The 23,055-nt window shown below is 36.4% G+C and overlaps 1 protein-coding gene across 3 annotated transcripts in view; it reads right to left on the bottom strand.

Moving 5' to 3' along the window:
• Gpatch2l (G-patch domain containing 2 like) overlaps positions 1-23,055 on the bottom strand; it is a 57,860-nt gene that overhangs the window by 29,496 nt on the left and 5,309 nt on the right. For 2 of the 3 annotated variants that reach the window (XM_077799561.1, XM_077799562.1), the window contains exons 3-7: positions 12,727-12,791; positions 7,194-7,370; positions 5,380-5,459; positions 1,808-1,875; positions 691-745 (exon numbers count right to left, since the gene is read on the bottom strand). In XM_077799561.1, coding sequence (XP_077655687.1) covers positions 691-745; positions 1,808-1,875; positions 5,380-5,459; positions 7,194-7,370; positions 12,727-12,791 — 445 coding nt within the window. Of the gene's footprint in view, positions 1-690; positions 746-801; positions 842-1,807; positions 1,876-5,379; positions 5,460-7,193; positions 7,371-12,726; positions 12,792-23,055 lie in introns of all 3 variants that reach the window. The other variant, XM_026402277.2, reaches the window with a different exon arrangement.

Here is a 23,055-nt window from a genome sequence, read left to right on the forward strand (position 1 = left end):
CGTGGACTTGTCCTAACTATGTTTCCAAGAAGTGATAAGTTTGATGTAGTGATTACATTTCTTTGAATACATAACTTAAAATTATGTGAAATCAACTCGTGAGATGATTACATCTTTCACTGCTTTAGTACGTTTTGAAACAGCAACTTTACAATGAAAGTTCCAAGTCTAAAATGTACGTCAACTTGGTATGCTACTAAGTAGTCCAAAAAACCAACCAACCACTGAGCAACAGAAGCCTGAAAATTTTTACCCATCAGTCTTCAACAATTCTACAACTCATTACTAAGATAAAGAAACCCCTATCCCGCCCAAAATGAAAGAGTTTCAAACATGAATAAACCTAACAGTAGCCACTATGAGCAATTTTTAGATAGTGAACTCTAGCAGCTCTACCCTCTTCTGCTTCAGATGTCAAGGCTTCATTCAGTAAAGGACTTCACAACTTCACAGTACAGGATTCTGGTGCTAAACTACTAAACCATAAGCAGATAAGATTCACTCTACTTTCTTACTACAAATTAAAAAATAAAAATAAAAACAGAATCCCCTTGATAAGTAAGAAACTGACAATCATGAGTAAACCTCAAAAAGAGGAAGTGTCTACAATTCTCATCAGTAAGTATCTGATATTCTTGGGGAACAGTCCTCTGAGAAAGTCAGAATAACGTAGGGAAAAGGAAACCTTACCTCTTGTGCACAGGCAGAAATGTGAGGAAAATCAGAAGCCAATGTTTTATTCTTTCTAAAGAAAAGGAAATCAAATGATAAAATAAAGATGATAAAGAAAAGTGATCTTACCTGATTTCGCTCTCTTTTCCCAGCTGATGGTAACCAGAAACTAAAGAGAGGGAGAGAATAACAGGGAAGAAAACAATAAAAGAAGTGATAGAAAATTACAGAGGGGAGAAGATAAACAGATGGAATAATGAAGTGAAGACAAAGAAAATGGGAGAAGACACAACTGGAGGAGAAAGGACAAAGACTATATATGAATTTTTTGGCTGAAAGAAACTCTTCAGGGCTGGAGTTGTGGCTCAGTGGTAAAGTGTCCGCCACCTGGCACGTGCAGGGCGCTGGGTTCAATCCAGCACCACATAAAAATAAATAAATAAAATAAGGGTTAAAAAAAAAGTAACTCTTCAAAGCCTCATAATGGAATGTAAATGACTGGGCAAGCTACAATAAACCCAAGGTCACAGAGCAACATCAATGTTCTCTCTGCTGTGCAATGACAATGGGAGTTTCAGTTCAAGAGGGGCTTAAAGGGGCATAAACCATGTACACATCTTGCCTATTTTATAAATTAAAAATCAGACTGGGCTGAATGCATACAAGATCATAACTGGGTACTAACCATAAGTCATACAGGCAAGAAACATGGCAGAGCCAACCATGCTAGGTGACAAGGCTCTCATTAAGAATGTGTAGATGATTCTCCTATAGCTACATACAGGCTTTCCACTGCACTTATCAAAGTGATTAGACAAAAGAGATTTTCTCTATAAAGAGCTCTGAAAATGGGAAAAAATACAGAATAGAGAAAAATCACTCATTAAAAAACAAGAGGTAGAAATGTTGGCAGGCATTAATGTAACACCTAGAAACATAAAAACCAAGAAAATAAAAACTAGTCTAGAAAGAAAATCATTGTCATGGTTCTGGCCATCTTAACTATTATAAAGAACGTATCTTTTAGATCACCTCTTTCAGCTCTGTAGCCTGACACTAGGTTGCTTCATAAAACGTCCTCTATTTCCTTATCCAAAGAACAGTGTGCACAGCCAGTAAACACTTCAGCACTTACTCTTTCTGCCGGGGGTCACTGATGATATGGCTTATCCTCTCAGTACCCAGAGTACTTATGCTGGACTCCTAAAAAGGAAAGGAAAAAAAGAGTAACATCCCACCACAGAAGCAAATATACAAAGTACAATGTTTCTAAGCTCACACTTTCCCATAATTGTGCCACCTGAAGCAACCTCAAATGAACAGCTCAAATGTCATTTGTTTTGTTACCCCTGGGGATCAAGCCCAGGGCCTCACAATGCTAGACAAATGCTCTACCACTAAGCTACACTTCCAGCCCTCTCTATATTGAGACAAGGTCTTGCTAAATCTCCCAAGCTAGCCTCACATTTGCAATCTCTTGCCTCAGCCTCCTGAGTAGCTGGGATTACAGGTGTGTGCCATAGGACCCAGTTCAAATGTCAATCTTGTAACCCAATAGCAACTCTTATTTTTTTTTAATGGGAATCTATCTGAAAAGTATTACATGTTATCCTTATTAATTCTCTACTGATCCAAAGACATTATAAATAGTGTTTAATGTGATTTTTATTCTAACCGATATATACAACTTAAAAATTATACACATTAGTAGGTACCATAGTGATACTTCAATACATGTATACATCGTTTCTTTATGCATACTGTGGTTACTAACGTATATAGCAGAAACACTTTTGCAGAAAATTCAACAGCAGCCAATATTTAACAGGCCAGCACACCAAGTTGAGTCAGCCATGTGAGTGTAGCCCCACTCACATGTGAGAAAATTTCACAGTGGGAAAATAAATGAGTTCTCACTGGTAAACCCTAAATAGCTGCTAACTAAATGAATACATATCACAGGACTTTTGTGACTTATAAAAATTGTCACCCTGTACCTAATCCATTAAACAACATCTCAAAGTAAAAACAGAAACTTAAACTTGTAAAAGCTGACTTGTAAATTCAGGATTCTCAAGACTGTAATGTGAACACTTACCCATAACACTATAAGCAATTCAGAAACTAATCATCTCCAAAAAATTGGAAAATAGCAGAAGGCACTCACTGTTCATTGAACTTGAGTACGTTCATAATGACTATCTATTACAGTACCTAAAAAAGGACACCAACACCTATGTGAATAATGGTTACACACTTGTGTGTAAGTGTTAAGAGAACATAAGTCATGAATGTCAAGATTGGCAAGACTGTTACTCAAACACATTTGTTTCTGGACAAGTATTGTTATATGTACTCATTATGTGTATGGACTAGCCTAAACATTAGGATACATATTTTAACAGAACCACTGGCTATAGAAAAATTAATCTGAGGTCAGATTCTGGAAAAGAGTGTAGCTAAATGACCAGGTTTCACACATGCATTTTTCATATTTCTTATTCCTACAGCTATGCCTCCTACTTACAGACAAAGAATGGTAGGGGGCCAAGGGAAAAGATGGGTGAAAAATGAGCTATTTGCTACGGCAGAAAAATTATTAACTTAAAATGCCGTAATGTTTAAATTTACAGTTTATTACTGTGTAAATTACAAGCAGTACTTTGCGTAATTAGCAGCTCGCTGGCAGGGAGCTGTGAATGAAACTCATTATTTATGATTACAATTTAGAAAAAGAGGAGAGAGGCTGGGGAAGGGGAAAAAGGGGGGCAGAGCAGTGACCTCTGCTAGAAATGACAAATATCCCTTTAAGGTGATGAAGATGAATTAAACAAGTAAATATTATCCTATTCATTTGAAATCATTAGAGGCTTGTCCAATAGGCCCTAGTTCCCTCCCAGGCAAGCTGAAGTCAGTTGGAGATGAACTGACTCACTTCCATGGAAGTAGAAGAAGAAAGAAAAGCAGGTGGTAGGGAGAACCTCATCTGTCCAACCTAACCAATAAAGAGAAAAAGTAACCCCACCTGTCTGTTCCCCACTCCTAACCTCTTATCTCCCTCAACCATATATACTTCTATTCCAGTAGCTGTCCTATAAACTCCCAAAACAGCAAACACAGCACTCTATTAATAGTCTCAAAAGTGAATGATCCAAAAAGATCAAGTTATCATTCTTCCAATAATCAAATCTTACTACTTAGTGAGATTCAAATTAGAATTTAAAAATAAGGAGTAAGAATCTGAGTTGTCTACAAATAAACAGCCTCATTTCTTTTGCATGGCTAAAATTTCAGAATACAGTTCCCTGAAGCCTGGCACAGTGGCACACACCTGTAATCCTAGCTATGAGGCTGAGGCAGAAGGATCACACATTTGAGTGAACCTGGGCAACTCAGTAAGACCCTGTCTTAAAAAAAAAAAAATGTAAAGGAGACTAGAGATGTAACTCAGTGATAAAGCACCCCTGGGTTCAATCCCCAGTACTGGGGCAGGGTGCACCAGTCCCTTAAGAGAAGTCAGACTATGGCTGACTGCTATATACCTAGCTCAGCACAGAGCCTATATAGCAGGCATTCTAAATGCTGAGAGAACAAACAAATCAATGCTCTCAAATGTCTCTCCTTCTTATCCCTCACCTACCTTCATCTTCAAGTAAGTATTAGCCCTTGTCTTTGCCTGTCTCTTGGTCTCAAAGCTAGAGTAAAAAATAAAAAAAAATAAATAAAGTAGCTCTGGATTCCAATATCTATTCTGTCACTACAATCCAGGTAACATCAGACATTACTTAAATTCGTTGAACCTAAGTTTTCCTCATCTATAAAAGGAACTTTCAGGGCTGGGGTTGTAACTCAGCGGCAAAGCGCTCGCCTAGCATGTGCAAGGTCCTGGGTTTGACCCTCAGCACCACATAAAAATAAGTAAATAAAACAAAGGCATTGTGTCCAACTACACCTAAAAAATAAATATTTTTTAAAAAAGAAACTATTAACATTTTGACAAGATCGTAGGGAGGAGTGAAATAAGCCAAGTGTCTATCACAGTCTTGGCTAAGCAGAACTAGAGATCGTAGAGACTCCTCTCTTGTGGCCAAGGAGGGGATATTGTAATTTGATAACAGAGATTTTTGTTTTGTTTTAATGAATTCTAGGATAAAAAGACCAAAGTTAGAATATAACAAAGAAACATTCCTTAACACACAAGTTGTTAAAGAGCCAAGAGTATTTTAACTTAAACCATAATAATGATGATTAATCAAAAGTGCAGAGAGACAAGAGATCAGGCCTGTAGATGCATTCACAATAGAGGCTGTGAAGAGAATATCTGCTTTGTCAGAACTCCTGTGTGGATTACATTTTTATCATTTATGTGTGTATAAACTTAAATCCTACATAATGTTCACTCTTGCAAACTCCCAAAACATTCCAGTTGGCTTCCCTAACACCAGGGAGTTCTATAGCATCTTTGATCACCAATAGGATACACAAATCCCATGGGGAGTTTCGTCTTCCTAGGGCACCCAGGCAACCATGAAAGCTGTCACCTTCCCAACCAGCAATAGGATACACAAATCCCATAGGGAGTTTCATCTTCTTAGGGCACCCAGGAAACCATGAAAGCTGTCACCTTCCCAACCAGCAATAGGATACACAAATCCCATGGGGAGTTTCATCTTCCTAGGGCACCCAGGAAACCATGAAAGCTGTCACCTTCCCAACCAGCCTTCTTCGCCCCTTTCTGAGGCATCGTGCTGCAGCCCCTGGCAGACGATTCAAACGAGCATGGTATCCTGGAAAAAGAAGGCCTCGGTTACTGAATGTGGAAAATCCATACACAGGGAGATGTTTCTAGTACACTGGAGCCCTTACACCCAGGATCTTCACAGTGTTATTTGCCAAGGACTTGTTCCCATGTCTTTGTCACTAGCTGAATGATCTTAGGCACACCATTCACCTTTTACCTAGGCATCCGCACCTACATACTTGGTCCTACTTTATAGAGTTGTTTTGAAGACCCAATGAAATAGCATATGGAAGGTTCTTTATAAACTGCAAATGCTATGTAAATATAAGGTATATTAACAATTTTTAATTTTAAATTAAATGCTAGTTACAATCTCAAAAGCATTCTAATATTACAAAGTAATGGTGAAAAGAGAATGCACACTAAAACCCCATTTTCTTTTTTTTTAATATTTATTTTTTAGTTGTAGTTAGACATGATATCCTTATTATATTTATTTTTATGTGGTGCTAAGGATCAAATCCAGGACCTCGCACGTGCTAGGCAAGCGCTCTACCGCTGAGCCACAATCCCAGCCCTAAAAACCCCATTTTCTTAACTGTTCTACGTGTTCCCCACACAGAAAGAACAGGAAGAATTCACACAACAATGTTATCAATGACATGGTTTCGGGATCTGGGATTGCAAGCCATTTATTTTTTGTTTTTGTTTTTTTTACTTTTTGTGCCTATGTTAAGTGGTCCAAAAAGAACTTATAGAAATGTTCATTGAAGGGGGCTGGGGATATAGCTCAGTTGATAGAGTGCTTGCCTAGCATGCACAAGGCCCTGGGTTCAATCTCCAGCACCATAAAAAAGGAAAAATAAAAAAGAGAAGAAAAAAAGAAATGTTCATTGAAATGTTTGATAGAATTTAATAGGGTAGCAAAGAATGTGCCTCAGCCAGGCAATAATCTTTACCAAGTATCCACTGCTTTGAGAAAGTCTATCAAACTCCAAAATTCATCAAAATAAAATCCTATTTCACAGTTATTTATAGCTCTTAGTGTAACCCTGACCACCTACAATAATCAACAAATACTTGATAACTAATAGGTTGATTATTGGTTACTGGGAATCCTAGAGTTATAAATTTACAGAGCTAAAGAACCGCCACTCCCCCCCCAAAAAAAAACAGTTTTGTTCAACTTCACATATCTTAAGCAAGGCCCCTGAAACTGAAGGAAATGAAGCAACCACAGAGTTAGCAGAAAGTACCAAAGAATAACATGACATTTCCTTCTCCCCGTCCTGGGCTGGGTTTTTCACCCCACTGTGCTACCTCACAATTGAAAAAAAAAAAAAAAAAAGCAAAAGAAAAGGACATATATTTATGCTTATGCAATAATAGAATCATTAAAATAAAAATCATCCATTTAAAAAGTACCATTGCACCTTGTAGGTGGATATTCTTACTGAAATCCGTTCTTTTCCAAGAGACAGATTTCCAATGAATAGTCAATAACCCATCATTACAGCAGAGCAAGCAGCTTGGCAAGCTGAAGAAATGCCTTGTTAATATATATTCTAAGAATCTTTACAGATTGAATCAGGTAAGAATGCAGAGAATCTCAAGCTAAGACTCACCTTTGAATCCTCCAGAAACCCCTGAATGGTGTACTATCTCCACCATTCAGATAGTACTGCATGCTTAGAGGCATGAGTATCCTTGACAATGACATGATTCCTCCCAAAAAGAACTACGAAGGCATGAATTATATTTTAGTTTTCTCCAAACTTACCTCTTTGAGCTGGTCGAGAAGGTAAAAGGAACGTGGAATCTGAAAGTTTATCCAGTCCAGAATCCATTCTTTCTACTTCAGCGCAACGATCAGAAGTCCACTTAGGCAGAAGATTAGGGACAGTGAATCCTGGAACACATTCTCCTTCATAGAACCAATCACTCTGTTCATCATCCCCTAAAGCAAACAGACCATATCATGAGCTGGAATTTTAACATCCATTGGGGGGGGGGGATGACTTCTCAGCACTACAGTTTTTATTATATTTTTAAATAAATCAAAGTACCAAAAAATTGTTCTGGAAAACATTATGATGAAAACTGGGACATCAAACTAGTTCCCCTGAATGTCATATTATGCTAGACTGGACAACTTTAATAATAAAAACTAATAAGACTACACTTACTAAGACTTTACAGTCTATAAGAAACCATGCTGAAAATCTGTAAATGTGTTCTTTCTTCCAAGCCCTACACTAACTCTAACTTACAATGAGAAATCATGGTTGTTAGTAAATGATGAAGCAAGAATTTGAAACAAAAGCCTAATTAATTCCAAAGCCTGATGTCTTTTCCACAAAAAATAAACTGCCCCCTTCCCATTTTCCATGGCATAGATAAACCTAGGGGCTCAAAATCCAATTCAAACTAGTTGTTTCTGAGGATTTTTTTTTTTTTCCTCTTGGTTCTCAAGTATTTGCTCAAGATTTCCAATAATAGACACACACACACACACACACCAAAAAAAAAAAAAAAAAAACTGAACTAGAAGTAACTTGTGAGATTATCTATAAACCAGCAGACTTCAACCTGTGTTTACTAGATGCCTGGCACAGGAGCTCCCTAAAAGAACGCTGCCAAGGCATAAGAAGAGGCTGAGTGGACTGGGCTACCAACCTCCAGTTCTTCTGGAATCATGCTTTAACCAAACAAGCTCAGCTGTCTTATAATTTGAGATTTTATATATAGTTCTGTTTCGAGAAGAAAAAGGAGAGTGCTCTCTTTATCTGCATTTCTCAATACTATTAGGAAGTCCCTATATGCTAGGCAATGTTTTAGGTATTATGGTTGCAAATAATCACACAATTCCTCCCTTTGGAAAGCTTCAAAGGAAAGAATACTATAAATAATAACTTAATATGGCAAATGAAAAAAAAGCAATAAATACAAGGAACCACAAGAGCATAAAGACTATAAAGATTATCAGTTAGAATCCCCTTAGGAAGCATGCACATTTAAATTGGGTGCCTGAGGACAATTTAAAGAAGTGACTATTTACAAAGGTATAGATGTACAGATAAGGAAAACACCAAGGGATGCTAAAGCCCAGAGCCAGCACAGAAGGGCATTTTACAAGTACTCGACATGGAGTGGCAAGGAAAAGAATGGTTAACAAGGACTACAGAAAGAACTGTAGCCATTGGTGCACATTGCCAAACAGGAGTGATATTCTTCTGTAGAGAAACAAAATCAGTGCCAATAGGCCACCTAACAGGGAGCCAGAGAAAGCTATCATGAAACGTGGTAGTTTTCCAAGTTCTGACTGCCCCTATAACAGAATAATTTATCCTTGTCCTCTGCCCTTCACCAGTGGAATCTACAGTGCCTTTTCCTGGGGCAGAGGATGCTTCCTTAACCTGCTGAACTGGACTTGGTCAATTCACTTGCTATAAGAAGCAGAACATTAACAGATGTGATTCAACAAAGACTTTAACTATGCACACAAACATGGTCTGGATGGGTCACTTGGCAATTGTCTTCTGCCATAAGAAGTGAATGCTGCATTTAGCCAGCTCCATTACCCTAAAAAGATGAGCCCAGGCAAGATCAGTTGAACTACAGCCGACCCATAAACCCACAGCAAGAAATAAATGTAAACTACTGATATCTGGGGGCTGTTATGTAGCATTATCACAATAAAAACTTGATAAATAACAACAAATCTCATTCACCTCTCTCTAAACTTCTGCAGATGCTCAACAAGAAATTGGGGGGGGGGGATGAGACACTGATACAGTCCATAACTTTGCCCTGAAGGGGCACAAAAGGAGTACTCTTTCTTGGTGGATGACCAGCCATTCAAGGAAAGATGAGAGTGAGATTTCAGAGAGAAAGACCCATGTGAACAAAGGCACAGAAGCAGGCAATAACATGGCTTTTTGTGCTGAGAACTCTTAAACATCTAAGTATCACCAGAATGTGCAAAGTTGAGGCAGAGACAAAGTGGAGAGCTAGGCTACAGAATATTCTACATCTTTCATGATAAATCAAGCAATTCTTATTAATGGAAAGACTTTCAAAGGCCCAAAAACTTTACCTGCTGTAATGGGTCCACACTTTGTTCCGACTCTGTATAATTATGTATCATAGTCTTTAAAAAGAATAGTATAAACATTTTTTCATATTTTTGTTGGCCATCTGCATTGCATCTTTTGAGAAGTGTCTGTTAAGCTCTTATGCCCATTTATTAATTGGGTTTTTTTTTCTTTAGTGTTAAAATTTTTTGAGTTCTTTATATATTCTGGATACTAATCCTCTGTCAGGAAGCAGCAGGCAAAGGTTTCTCCCATTCTGTAGGCCCTCTCCTTTGCTGTGCAGAAGCTTTTTAATTTGATGCCATCCCTCTTACTGATTCTTGGTTTTATTTCTTGTACTTTTGGTGGGACTGCAAATTAGTACAACTGCTCTGGAATGCAGCATAGCGATTCTTCAAAAGACTAGGAATGGAACCACCGTATAACCCAGTTATACCACTCCTTGGTATTTATCCTAAAAAACTAAAATCAGCATACTATAGTGATGCACACACATCAGTTTATAGCAGTGCAACTTAATGGTCAAGTTATGGAACCAGCCCAAGTGCCTATCAACACATGAATGGATAAAGAAAATGTGGTATATATTAACAATGGAGTTTTACTCAGCCATAAAGAAGGATAAAATTATAGCACCTGTTGATAAATGGATGGAACTGAAAAACATGATAAGTGAAATAAGCCAGACTCAGAAAGTCAAGGGTTCAATGTTTTCTCTCATATGTGGAAAATAGATCAAAATAAGGAAAAAAGGGAGAGAGAATTCCATGAAAATAGAAGGGAGATCAGTGAAGCAGAGAAAGGGACTGATGAGGAGGAAGGAAGGACAGGAAAAGGGAAGAATGGTTGACTGAAATTGACCAAATTATGCTATGTACATATATAAATATGCCACAATGAATTTCACCTTTATGTTATACCTATAAAGCACTAATTTAAAAACATATAAATAAATAAAGAGAAAGAAGACCAGTAGACTAGAGGAAGGAGAATCGATAAGGAGGAGAGGAGGAAAAGAGGAAGTACCAGGTACTAAAGTGGAGGAATTTCATTCTGGGTATATATGTTATGTCAAAATGAATCCCAGTATTATACATAGCTATAATGCACTAATAAAGCATAAAAAGGTATATCACGCTACTTCACAGCACTATAGTAAAAGCAAAGAAAAAAGACAAATATTAGTAACTCTGAATGATATCGCCAAATCATGAATGGAAGACCACCAGATTTTTCTCAGTATGAGAAAAGAATTAAGACCCTAGCTAGAGCCAACCTGTACATGCACACAGTTCCTAAGGCACCCTTTGTCCCTCAGAATCAGAGAAAGAGAAATTTACTCATAAGAACCTCCCTTATGGTAGGAAGCTCAATAACTCCACAGGGATAAAACAGTTTCATCTGTTTCTATGCCAATTACTCTGAGGTATGAATGAGATGCCCCCCACACAGTACCTTTTCTTTTCTTTTTTTTTTTAAACACAGTACCTTTTCAAAATCAGAACTTGGATGCTTGAGTTACTGGGAATCCTAACTGGATCAACCTAGAAATGTGGTCACTGTGCCTCTGTTATTTAAACACTTAATTCTTGGAGAAAAATTATTAGATTTCAGAACTAAAAGAGACTTTGGAAATCTATGAATTCGGGCTGGGGATGTGGCTCAAGCGGTAACTTGATAGCCTGGCATGCGCGGGGCACTGGGTTCGACCCTCAGCACCACCTAAAAATAAAATAAAGATGTTGTGTCCACCAAAAGCTGAAAAATAAATATTAAAAAATTCTCTCTCTTATCTATTAAAAAAGAAATCTATGAATTCTTTTTTTTTTAATTTTAATATTTATTTTTTTATTTTTTTATTCTCGGCGGACACAACGTCTTTGTTTGTATGTGGTGCTGAGGATCGAACCCGGGCCGCTCACATGCCAGACGAGTGTGCTACCACTTGAGCCACATCCCCAGCCCCTATGAATTCTTACTGTAAATTAAGAAAACTAGAATCCAAAAAGGTTACGTGAAATTCTTATTGGCACACTAAGCAAGAGAACAAGAATTTTGTAAATGCCCTTAGACCACTGCAAAATCTCAAATTACTACTTATGTAGTAAAAATAAAGAACTGACAATTAACATACACTAGTCTTCTTCATAGGTCTCTATACTAACCTTCAGGAGTTTTAACTTGAGAAAAACATTTTATATAATATATTCACCCGGAACGCTGTAAACATTATAAACTTGAATCTAATGTATAAAATATGATATGTCAAGAGCTTTGTAATGTTGTGAACAACCAATAAAAAAATAATAAAAAAAGAAAAGAAAAAAAAATATAAAATAAGGGCTGGGGATGTTGTGGCTCAAGCAGTAGCGCGCTCGCCTGGCATGCGTGTGGCCCGGGCTCGATCCTCAGCACCACATACAAAACAAAAGATGTTGTGTCTGCGGAAAACTAAAAAATAAATATTAAAATTCTCTCTCAAAAAAAAAAAAAAAAAAAGAAAAAAACAAGTCAACTACTTGCCGTAACCATGGCACCAGTTCCAGTTAGTAAGTCAAGAAAGAATAGTCAAGGTATAGGTCAATAGTTTGGGACATTTGTAACTATTATTAAAAGTTTTAAAAGTTAACTAAGCAGAAACAACTCAAAGCAAAACTCGAACTGAAAGTACAAATGCTTGCTTATGCATAAGCCAAGATACATTCTTCTATTCTAATTGTAGCTACGTAATATTTTGTTTCTTTGAATAATGATTCCTGTTTTGTAACCACAAAGTACTGTGAGCCTGCCAAAATGAAAAGTATATATGATCAACTTCACAAGTAAAGATTGGGATCAACAAAAATAAATAAATAAATAAATAAGGTAAAATTCTCCCTCTGTAATAAAAATATCTCATATATCTCATCAAAAAAAAAAGACAGTAGTGCATGAGGATACCTCTTGGTTCTAAACCCCCAAACAATGATTCTCAAAATCTGAATTACCTGCATAAAAATCATGCTTGTGGAAAATGCAGATTCCAGAGCCAATTCTAGACCTACTTGATTTCTAAGTCAGGAATCTACAATTTTAGCAGTCCCTCAGATGACTCTCCATGCCATAAAGCTTGAGAACCACTACCACAAACAATCATTCTACTGTCAGTGAGTCACCCCTAGTCATTTGCATCTTCCCATCAATAATGAACCCGTGTCCCAAAGCTGGGATCCAAATTACCTTGCCGTCCTTCATCATTGGTGAAGAGCCCAGTGTCACTGCTGCTACACACACTGCTGGTTTCACTGAAAAAAAAAAAAAAAAAAAGAGTAAAACTCAGAGAACTCATCAACTCCAGTCAAAAAACACTCTACATTCTTCTGATTTTTCCAAAGAAAAGACCTCAAGCTTTCCTAATTTCACTCCAGTCCATTAGCCAATTGTGTAGGTAAATTTCACAGGGAAGCCATAGGTAAAGTTTCTTTACCCCCAAACAACAACAACAAAAAAATATGTAAAAGAAAAATACTAAAATTTTACATGTACTTCAAAGTACTTAAAAAGAAATATCTAAGATTACTTTGTTAGTTTAGGATCTAAAATATTTATTGAAACTCATACAAGTAATCTCAACCTGGTTTGGCATATTAACCAACACAAATTTATCAATTTTATTTTTTAAATATTGCCAACTATTAATTTCAAATGAAGATAATCAACTTTGACATTTAACATCTCTTAAAATTTCTCCCACTTGCAAAGCAATAAACATTCATAAGCAGAAAATAAATTAATATGGTCAGTTATATTTTCCAAAATTTCATGTCTTCCTTGACATCAAGTAGATATACAAAGCTTATTTTGGGGGGAAAAAAGGAGTTAAGGTTAAAAATAAAAATATAAAAACAAACTCCATTCAGACTCACTGAAATAAAACTTTTGACCTAACAATTGATTCCACTTCTTGTAGTATTTTCTTTCACCCAATCTTCATCAAATGTGCTTTACCTGGTTCAAAAAAAATTTCTTTATTTACAATATTAGCTATTTCCTTGATTGGGAGTATTTGCTTCCGAGTTAGTCAATTTTGTTTCACCTGCTCTAGCGATGCAAGAAACCAAAGCAAGGGAAAAAGCATTTTCACTATGGGTGAAAAAGGAACAGGCCTGGCAAAATCCCAACCTATAGTCCTAGATCAAAACTCTGAAAATATTTTGTATTTTGCAACATTTTCAAATATCTTGCCAACACTAAATCCTCAAAATGCTGGTTAAATTAGTAGCAATGCTTTCCTCACAAGCTTAAGCTTGTTTCTGAATAACAGATGGCAAGAGACCTTTCACAGCAAGAGCCAAAAACCAAAACATACTTGGATTCTATACAGGTTCTTTCACTTTATTTTCTTGTGCACTTATATATTCTCAAGGGTCATTTTAAGAAATGTCTCACAAAACTATACCACTATATCCTTTGAATCCTCAAACAGCTCTACAGTAAAATCCAGAAGCATCCATATAGAGGACTACATTCTTCCTACTTCTTAATTTAAGGAACTGTGCCTGTTCTTGAACTTAAGAAACTGGCTATTCGTATTTTCAGCAAATCTGAAAATCACTAGTGGTCTAATTCCATCAAGTCTTACAACACAGTCTCTCTCATATTACTACTTTATTATTCTCATCTTACCTCAAGGATAAAGCATATTTTTTTAATTTTCTTTTGCAATGCTCAGAATTTTAAGGAGAGATACAAAGCACATTAGGTTGTGGGATATATGCTATTTCACCATCATATTTTACACTTCACTAGTTAGCATCACTACTAAAACTTATGTCCTATCACCTGTTTTTATATGACCTATGAGTTCAGAATGGTTTTTACAGCAAATTGTTAGGGAAACATCAAAATGTAAATATTTTGTGATGTGTAGAGATGATGTAAAATTCAAATTTCAGTACATGTCAATAAAGTTTTATTGAAATCAACCATACTCACTCATTAATACATCTTCTACAACCTCTTTTGTACTCATCTGCAGAGATTATACAGTCCAGAAGACCCTAAAATATTTATTATCTATCTCTTTATAGAGAAAGTTTGTGGATTCTTGTTTAATGACTATGGTCTCGTTTGAATATTTCCATTAGAAAGTTAAAACAATTACTCTATCACAAAATCTGTCAATTCTCTTCCCCATTCATTTCCAGCCACTTGTAGGTACTACAAGATACAGTGCTTCCTAGATCTTTTTACATGGAATCCAGTCTCTCCCAATATTCTAAATAAAAAGGCAGTCTCAAAGAATATCTGCTAAATCAAGAAAGGTGATAGTAACTGTCAGCATACATTTTTTATTGTTTTATCAATAGCATTTCTTTTTTTTTAACTTCAATATTTATTTTTTAGTTTTTGGCGGACACAACATCTTTGTTTGTATGCGGTGCTGAGGATCGAACCCGGGCCGCACGCATGCCAGGCGAGCGCGCTACCGCTTGAGCCACATCCCCAGCCCCTCAATAGCATTTCAAGAGAATCAATCTTCTTGAAAAAACTTAAGAATGAACTTGTCTCAAAGAGTTTGTTCTATATAGTGAATTAATGACAATAATAGCATGGAATTATCCTCAGGACGTTAAGACTATGATCAAGAGAGATATGTATTTTCTTCACAAAAAAATTAGTTCTATAAAATTTATTCCATGCAAGTAAGTACCATCCTTTTACCAATGTCTGGAAACAAATGCATCATCTGATGGCACTGCTAATTTTATTTATTCCCTCAGAATAATTTGTATTATGAAAATGTAATCAATGTATAAAAAAAAATGTTAGCATGATTTGCTAAGGAAAAATGTGAGGAGTTCCATGGCATGCTTGCACATAAACACTATTAAAAAAAGTTTGCAAAAATGTAGTACTAAATAAAAAATAAAAGTAAATATAAATATTTTCCTTCCAAGTTTCAAGTCCAAGTTTCTTGTCATGCATCCCTCACTCACTCCTGACTCTTAGACTATGATTAAAAAAAAAAAAAAAATCAGGGGCTGGGGATGTGGCTCAAGCGGTAGCTCGCTCGCCTGGCATGCGTGTGGCCCGGGTTCGATCCTCAGCACCACATACCAACAAAGATGTTGTGTCCGCCGAAAACTAAAAAATAAATATTAAAAAAAAATTCTCTCTCTCTCTCTCTCCTCTTTCACTCTCTTTAAAAAAAAATCAGATCAGTATGATTTTAATATTTAGTCAACTATAAAATGTTAATTTAGTTACTTCAATTTAATATTCAGTTACAAATAAGGTCACATATTATGAATCTTTAGATACAAAGGAACAAGATAGAGTCAACAACAGCAGCAGGTAATGAAATCCTGTACTTTGTACTACCTCAAAATGACAGCAACTCCTAGAAGCATCCATGCCTCCTCTCTTTACTTCAGGAGTTGTTCCATATTCCCTGTGCCTCATAATTTATGAGCTTCTAACCTATGAATTGTTTGCATACAAAAATCTTCCTAGACTACTTCTAAAATATGCTGGAGAACTATTTTCAACCTTACAAAAATGTGTGTACTTTTTTTTTTTTTTAAAGAAATCTAATCCCAAACCAAGCATGGTGGTGCATGCATGTAATGCCAGTGCTCAGAAAGCTGAAGCAGGAGAATCACAAGTTCAAGGCCAGCCTCAGCAATTTAGCAAGGCCCTAAGCAACTCGTGAGACCCTGTCTCAAAATAAAAAACAAAAAGGGCTGGGGAATGAAGGGAAGGGAGGGTGAATGAGAATAGAAAAGACAGTAGAATGAATTTGCCATAACTTTCCTATGTTCATATATGAATACAAGCCCAGTGTAACTCCACATTATGTTCAACCACAAGAATAGGAAGTTATACTCCATGTATGTATACAATATTTCAAAATATATACTACTGTCATGTATAACTAAAATAATAATAATAATAATTAAATTTTTAAAAGCTGAGGATGTGGCTCAGTGATAAAACGCCCCTGGGTTAGATCTTCAGTATCAAAACAAATAAAAAACAAATAAATGAAAAAATCTCTAACAGGAAAAAGGAGGAGGAAAGATTCCCACCATGTTTCTCCTAAATTTTAATTCATTCATTTAGGAAGTATTTATTATTTGCCATATACCAAACACTGCTATAACCAGCACTTAAAACTAACAAAGAAACATTCACTCCCAATTTAAATGAGGCATCTTGATTAAAAAATTAAAAACTAGTCAACAAAGTGGAAGAAAGATTATGAAGAGATAGAAGAAAAATGCTTTCCAATGACAAACACTATACAATTAATAAGGGGTGGTGTAAGCCTAGAATTTAACTTTACAGTCCTGAGAAAAATCATCCCATTTTAGAAGCCAAGAAATGTCTTAAAAATATTCATATATGAATAAAAGCAGTAATAATACTTGACACTTCTATACAAAGCGTATAGCTCAAATGTTTCCATACTTTATTCAGTAATATAATCACCATTTTAAATAAGATACAAACAAAATTACAATCAAATAGATTTTGGACCACCAATTCTACTACCTAATTACTATAATACTGTAAGAAAAGCAACTAAGCCACATCCAACTAAAATAATAGAAGTGTAAAAAAAAAAAGTCAACTTAACCAGCAGTTCAAAAGGCTGATTCTCCCATCAACCTTTTATTATGAAAATTTTCAAACACATAAACTGTTTAAAAGTAGTTAGTTAACAAGGATTTCAATTCCACAAGTAACATTCTGCCTTCTTTACTTTATTATACATCTATCCATCTAACTTTCCCATCAGAGCTTCTTTGTAATGAGAGGCACTCTGAGTGGACCAGATGATTGGGCACAGAATTCACTTCCACAGAAGTACATTATCACAGGAATGGAGCCCAATAAAACACTAGAGACACCCTTTGTCCAATAAAACAATTCCACCCAGATTTTTATAAGACAAAACTGATCCTACTTTTAATGTCCGTCACATATGTGGTCCCCTAAAACTCAGTCAGGAAGACAGAAAAGGAAAAACATGGAGCCAGTAAAGACAACAGGAATAATGTTAGCCAAACATTATAAATCCTGGTACTAACTTAAAAATGCTTTTATCTGAAATGTTCTCCTTTCAAGTTCTGAAAATGAATTGTTTGTCCTTTAGAGGAGCAATTAAAGGATATAATTTTTCAAATTAACCAAAACTCTAGTTTTAAAACTATAGTATACTGGGCTGGGGATGTGGCTCAAGCGGTAACGCGCTCGCCTGGCATGAGCCGGGCGCTGGGTTCAGTCCTCAGCACCACATAAAAATAAAATAAAGATGTTGTGTCCACTGAAAACTGAAAAATAAATATTAAAAAATTCTCTCTCTCTTCTCTTAAAAAAAAAAAAAAAAACCCAACCTCAATACCAGAAATATCTACAACTGTGGTTAACTGGAGGTAATTTTGCCCCCAACTCAGGGTCATTTGGCAATGTCTGGAAACACTTTTGATAGCTACAACTTCAGGGGGAGCAGGAGGGGAAGCTGTTGAACTACGGGCATCTAGTGGGTAAAGACTAGGAATGCTGTTAAAATTCTACAATGTACAGGGCAGTCTCACAACAGAGAATTATGTGGCCCAAAATCTCAGTAATGCCCAAAGTGAGAATCCTGACCTAGATTAGTAAACAAAACATGAGAATTATCATAAGTATGTATGTATAGAAAAAAATATATCAGGTTCAGTATTATCCATGGCTTCAGGTATCACCTGAGGATAAGGTGATACTAATTCCTTAATTTAGCATCATACTAGATTAGGGAAAAATTTTAGAGAGCCAGTAGCCATCTGTGGTAACCAGACTTCTGGACCCCAGCCCCCAGCTATTCCATACCCTGGCACAGTCTTTCTCACATTGACCAGGGTTGGTCTGTGTAACTGACACCATACAACAGAAGATACAGGATGTTACTTCTGAGATCAGATATATGTGGCTTCCATCTTGGACTCCCCTCCCCTGCACCCACCTCTCTCAGATCCCTCACTCAAGGGGAAGCCAACTACCATGTCTCGAGGAAACTGACAGCACTGTGGAGGCTCACGTGAAAAGGAACTTACCAGGACCCTTCATCCCCAGTCAAGTTTTGCCTGACTGGGACTTCATGAGAAACTCTGAACCAAAGCAACTCCCAGACTCTTGACCTCAGGAACTGAAGACAACATATGTTTGCTGTTTGGAGCTACTAAGTCTTAGGACATTCATCTCTCACAATAGGTAATATGGTATAAATAATTCCCCTTTACTATTCCTAAACGATAGCTTCTGGTTTAAACAAATCTCTCTAAATTCCCATAGTTGGGAGAAGAAAGGAAAGCACAGCTTGCCCTCTGACCTGAGAGTTGGCCAATTCTTTCATATTCCTAACCATAGAAGACTACACATTTAGAAAAATATTGCTCTTAGATCCACTGCCCAAGACATCTTTGCTTTTACATTTTCCTCCCCATCTTTTCCTTGAGTTGGTACATTTGCCACCACATGAAATCAAGAGTTCTGAATCTGGTGGTAAACAGAAGTAAAAGAGAAGTTATTCAGGGAAATCTCTCTCGTCCATTGCCAAAATCATTCCATTAAGTTAAGAAAAGGGATAATGAAGGAGTTTTTCAGTTTCATTCAGGTGGTGCCATAAAAGAAGGCAACAAGCTCTCCAGCCTACAAGTTCATCAATGTGATGAGTACAATCAGTTATATTTTGCCAAGCTCATGACCTTCCTCAGGCCTCTGCTGTTGAGCTGGGGACTAGGCCTCATAAAAGTCCACCTACCTTTTTAAGACTTACAGTTCTTCAAGCTAAAAATGATTTACCTTGAAGTGGATGAAATTTCTTTCCAGAATAGATTTTTTTAAAGAATATATTTTTAAGTCTTATATCTCTAAGAATGTCCTTCTGCTGCCTTTTGACATGAAATATATCTTTATTATACACAAATTTCAGGATGCAGTGCGGTGAGAGAGCAACTCCCTTCTCAAAACTCTACAGGCAGGGCTGGGGATGTGGCTCAAGCAATCGCCTGGCATGCGTGTGGCCCAGGTTCGATCCTCAGCACCACATACAAACAAACATGTTGTGTCCGCCAAAAACTAAAAAATGAATATTAAAAATTTTCTCTCTCTCTCTCCCTCTCTCTTTAAAAAAACAAAACAAAACAAAACAACTCTACAGGCAAAGCCAGGCATGATGGCATATGCCATCATGTAAACCCAGCAATTCAGGAGGCTGAAGCAAGAGAATCACAAGTTCAAGGCTAACCTCAGCAACTCAGTGAGACCCTCAGCAATTTAGACACTGTCTCAAATTTTTTTAAAAAAGGGGGTGGGGATGTAGCTCTGTGGAAAAGCACCTCTAGGTTCAACCCCTAGGCAGATATGCCAGACTACAACAGAATCTTCTCCAAACCCTCACTGATTCTGACTCCACTCAAGGATAATTTCTAAATTAGTACAACCACTACAGAGATCAGTATGGAGGTTCCTCAAAAAACTAGGAATGGAACCACCATATGACCTAGTTATACGACTCCTTGGTATTTATCCTAAAGCATAAATGTCATCAAACTATAGTGATACATGCATCTCCATGCATACAGCACCACAATTCCTAATAAACAAACAATGGAACCAGCCCAGGTATCTGTCAATGGATTAATGGATAAAGAAAATGTGATACACACACACACACACACACACAATGGAGTTGTATTCAGTCATAAAGAATGAAATTATGTCATCTGTAGAAAAATGGGTGGAACTTGAGAGCATTATGTTAAGCAGGAAGTCAAGGGTCATATAAACATTTTCTCTTACATGTGGAAGTCAGAGAAGAAAAAGGAAAAGAAAGGTGAGAGGTGGGTCTTGTGGTAATCAAAGGGAGACTAGTAGAATAGAAGAAAGGGACCAGTGGGAAGGAGGAGGAAAGGGAAAGGGAAAGTTCTGGGAAACAAAATTAACCAAATTATATTATTATATGCCCTGTGCATGTATGAATATGTAATAAGAAATAACAAGGGACTACGGTTATAGTTCAGTGGTAGAGCACTTGCCTAGCAAGTGTGAGGCAATGGATTCGATTCTCAACACCACATAAAAAAATAAATAGATAAAATAAAGATATTGTGTCCATCTTCAATTTAAAAAAGAAAAGTTTTAAATAACAAATCTATTATATATAGTGCACCAATAAAAATGTGGAAAAATAAATAAATAAAACATTACAACCTCTAGGTTCACTAAAAAAAGGGTTTTTTCCTTCTCTGGCCAGGCCAATAGTAAACTTTATTCTTGGACTCAACACCCTGCAGCTGCCTGCTATACCCAAATACACACACAGAGAAAACATTAAACTTCCCTACCCAAGGGTATTCTGGAAGTCACAGGCTCTAAACAAAAACTAAAAGATACAGATCGGGAAGTGCAGGATGAAACAAAAGTGCAACTACTCGATTTTCTGACTGAGACAGGCCTTGTACTTCTGAACCAAGGGCTGCCTGTGGAGAAGGACTCAGGGTCTCGAACCTTCATGGCAGGATCAGCACTGCCAACATCAGCCTCTAACTACATTTTCCAGTGCAGTTCTTAGCCTTGCAGTTTGAAGAAATCTTGACAATGGGTCAAGTAGTACTAGTTTATGATGATATGAATGTGCGAATGTAGTTTTTATTTTAAGTACTGTAGTAGAAAGTTGAGGTTACTCTTCAAATACCTGTTAAGAAGTCACAAAGGTGGGAATAAGTTGTGATTGTTAAGAATCACAGGACCTTTCGTTGCAAGGGTCCTTAAACGTATTTCAATTCAGCCTTCTCAACTCTAAAGTAACACTAAGGGGACCTCAGGCCCATGCTTGACTCCCTCTAGTGATCTGGAACTTAGTAAAACAATTCACTTTGTTTTTACAGAGTTCTAATTTTTAGAATGTTATATTTTATACTGAAGCAAATATTTAACTCTATGTACTTTTTAATCATAGAGTCCTAATTCTCTGGAATAATCCTAACATTTCTTCCAAGAAGGAACTTTCAAGGGATAGTCCTTTTTTCCAAATACAGTAGTATTATACCACTTCCCATGCTGTCTTTTACAGTTGTTCCTAAGGATAAACTAGCAGAACCTTGATTAAATCTAAATATGCACACTAAGCTAGCTATTCAATACTCTGAAGTGAATACTACCACTTGCAACAATGGTAAATACACTCTTGGTCAGCATCCTTATTTACAGAATAGAAAACAGAACATCTTCAACCTACTACATATATTCTTTTCCACAGCTCCTAGAACCCCTGATTAATGACCTCCACTTGCAAAGGAGGCTACTTACCTTAACCATGAAATAATGAATGTTATTGATCCAACAAGCTACTGCTATAGAGTGTTATTGATCACCCAATCTTTGGTTAAAATGGTCCTCATTTAGCAATTTCACTGTCACAAACACCTGGAGCAAAGCATACTCATAATTAAAGAGTTTGGGGGAGTTCAAGTGAGAGGTGATAGACAGAGATCTCAGCTTTCTCCCATTTATTCTTGCTTCTGAGCTATTGTTTGTGTCAGAAAGGATATTGATTTTCTATAAAAATAAGAAAACAAGAGGCACCAAGGGGCCGCAGAAGGTCAGCTTGGGCTGCAGAAGGAGGGGGGAGGTTTAGCACTCTATCTCTGTCACTTGCCTTCCAAGAGAAGGGAATATTTTCTTTCCTGTGAGATAGGCCTCTAATACATCATCTAAGAAAGGCTTCTGAATGTGACTTCAGGCCATCACCCAACCAATGCGCTTATAAAAGAAAAAGAAGGTAAACTACATTTAAGGAAAACAAACAAATAATATGTTAGTGAAGAAAGAGCAAAATTAGACTTCAGGCATCTAATTAATAGGTGCTATACAGACAATTTGAATAAGGATTAGTAAAAAATACATTTATAAGAGTCATCCCATTTTAAAGTATTCACAAACATAAATACACAAAGATTCAATAGATCGTAATTTGATCTTTATACAAACATTAAAAAAAAACCTATTATATCATAACTGAGTTCCTCAGAACCCATGAAGGATTAGTTGGTATAGAATTGAAGGGAGATCAGAAAAGTAAATACATCAGAAAGTAAATACAGAAAAGTAAATACATCAAATATACCAAACTTTATACATAAACTTAAAACTACTCTGTTTAGTTCGCAAAAAGAGAATTTAAGAGAATCAGAAATAAGCTGATTAAGATGGACATTTTCATATCTAAAGCAACTAATATATTTTTTTGAAAACTCTAACTACTGATCAAGCTAAGGCTAATCTTAATGATTAACCTCATCTTAATAATTCTACAAAATGGATGGTGACTGACAACTCTCAACACCACTGATAAAAAGCAAAGTTTTACACTTTGATCTATATGTAAATAAACTGTGGCACATCTAAGCAGATTTATTAAAGAATAAGCAAGAGGGTTCTTGAAAGTATTTCTTTTAATGCAAGAGAAAGAAAGTAGAAAATTTTTGACAGAATCAACTCATCAAGAGAGAATAATCATAT

This window comes from Urocitellus parryii, chromosome 6 (assembly GCF_045843805.1).
Source record: "Urocitellus parryii isolate mUroPar1 chromosome 6, mUroPar1.hap1, whole genome shotgun sequence".
Classification (NCBI taxonomy): Eukaryota; Metazoa; Chordata; class Mammalia; order Rodentia; family Sciuridae; genus Urocitellus; species Urocitellus parryii.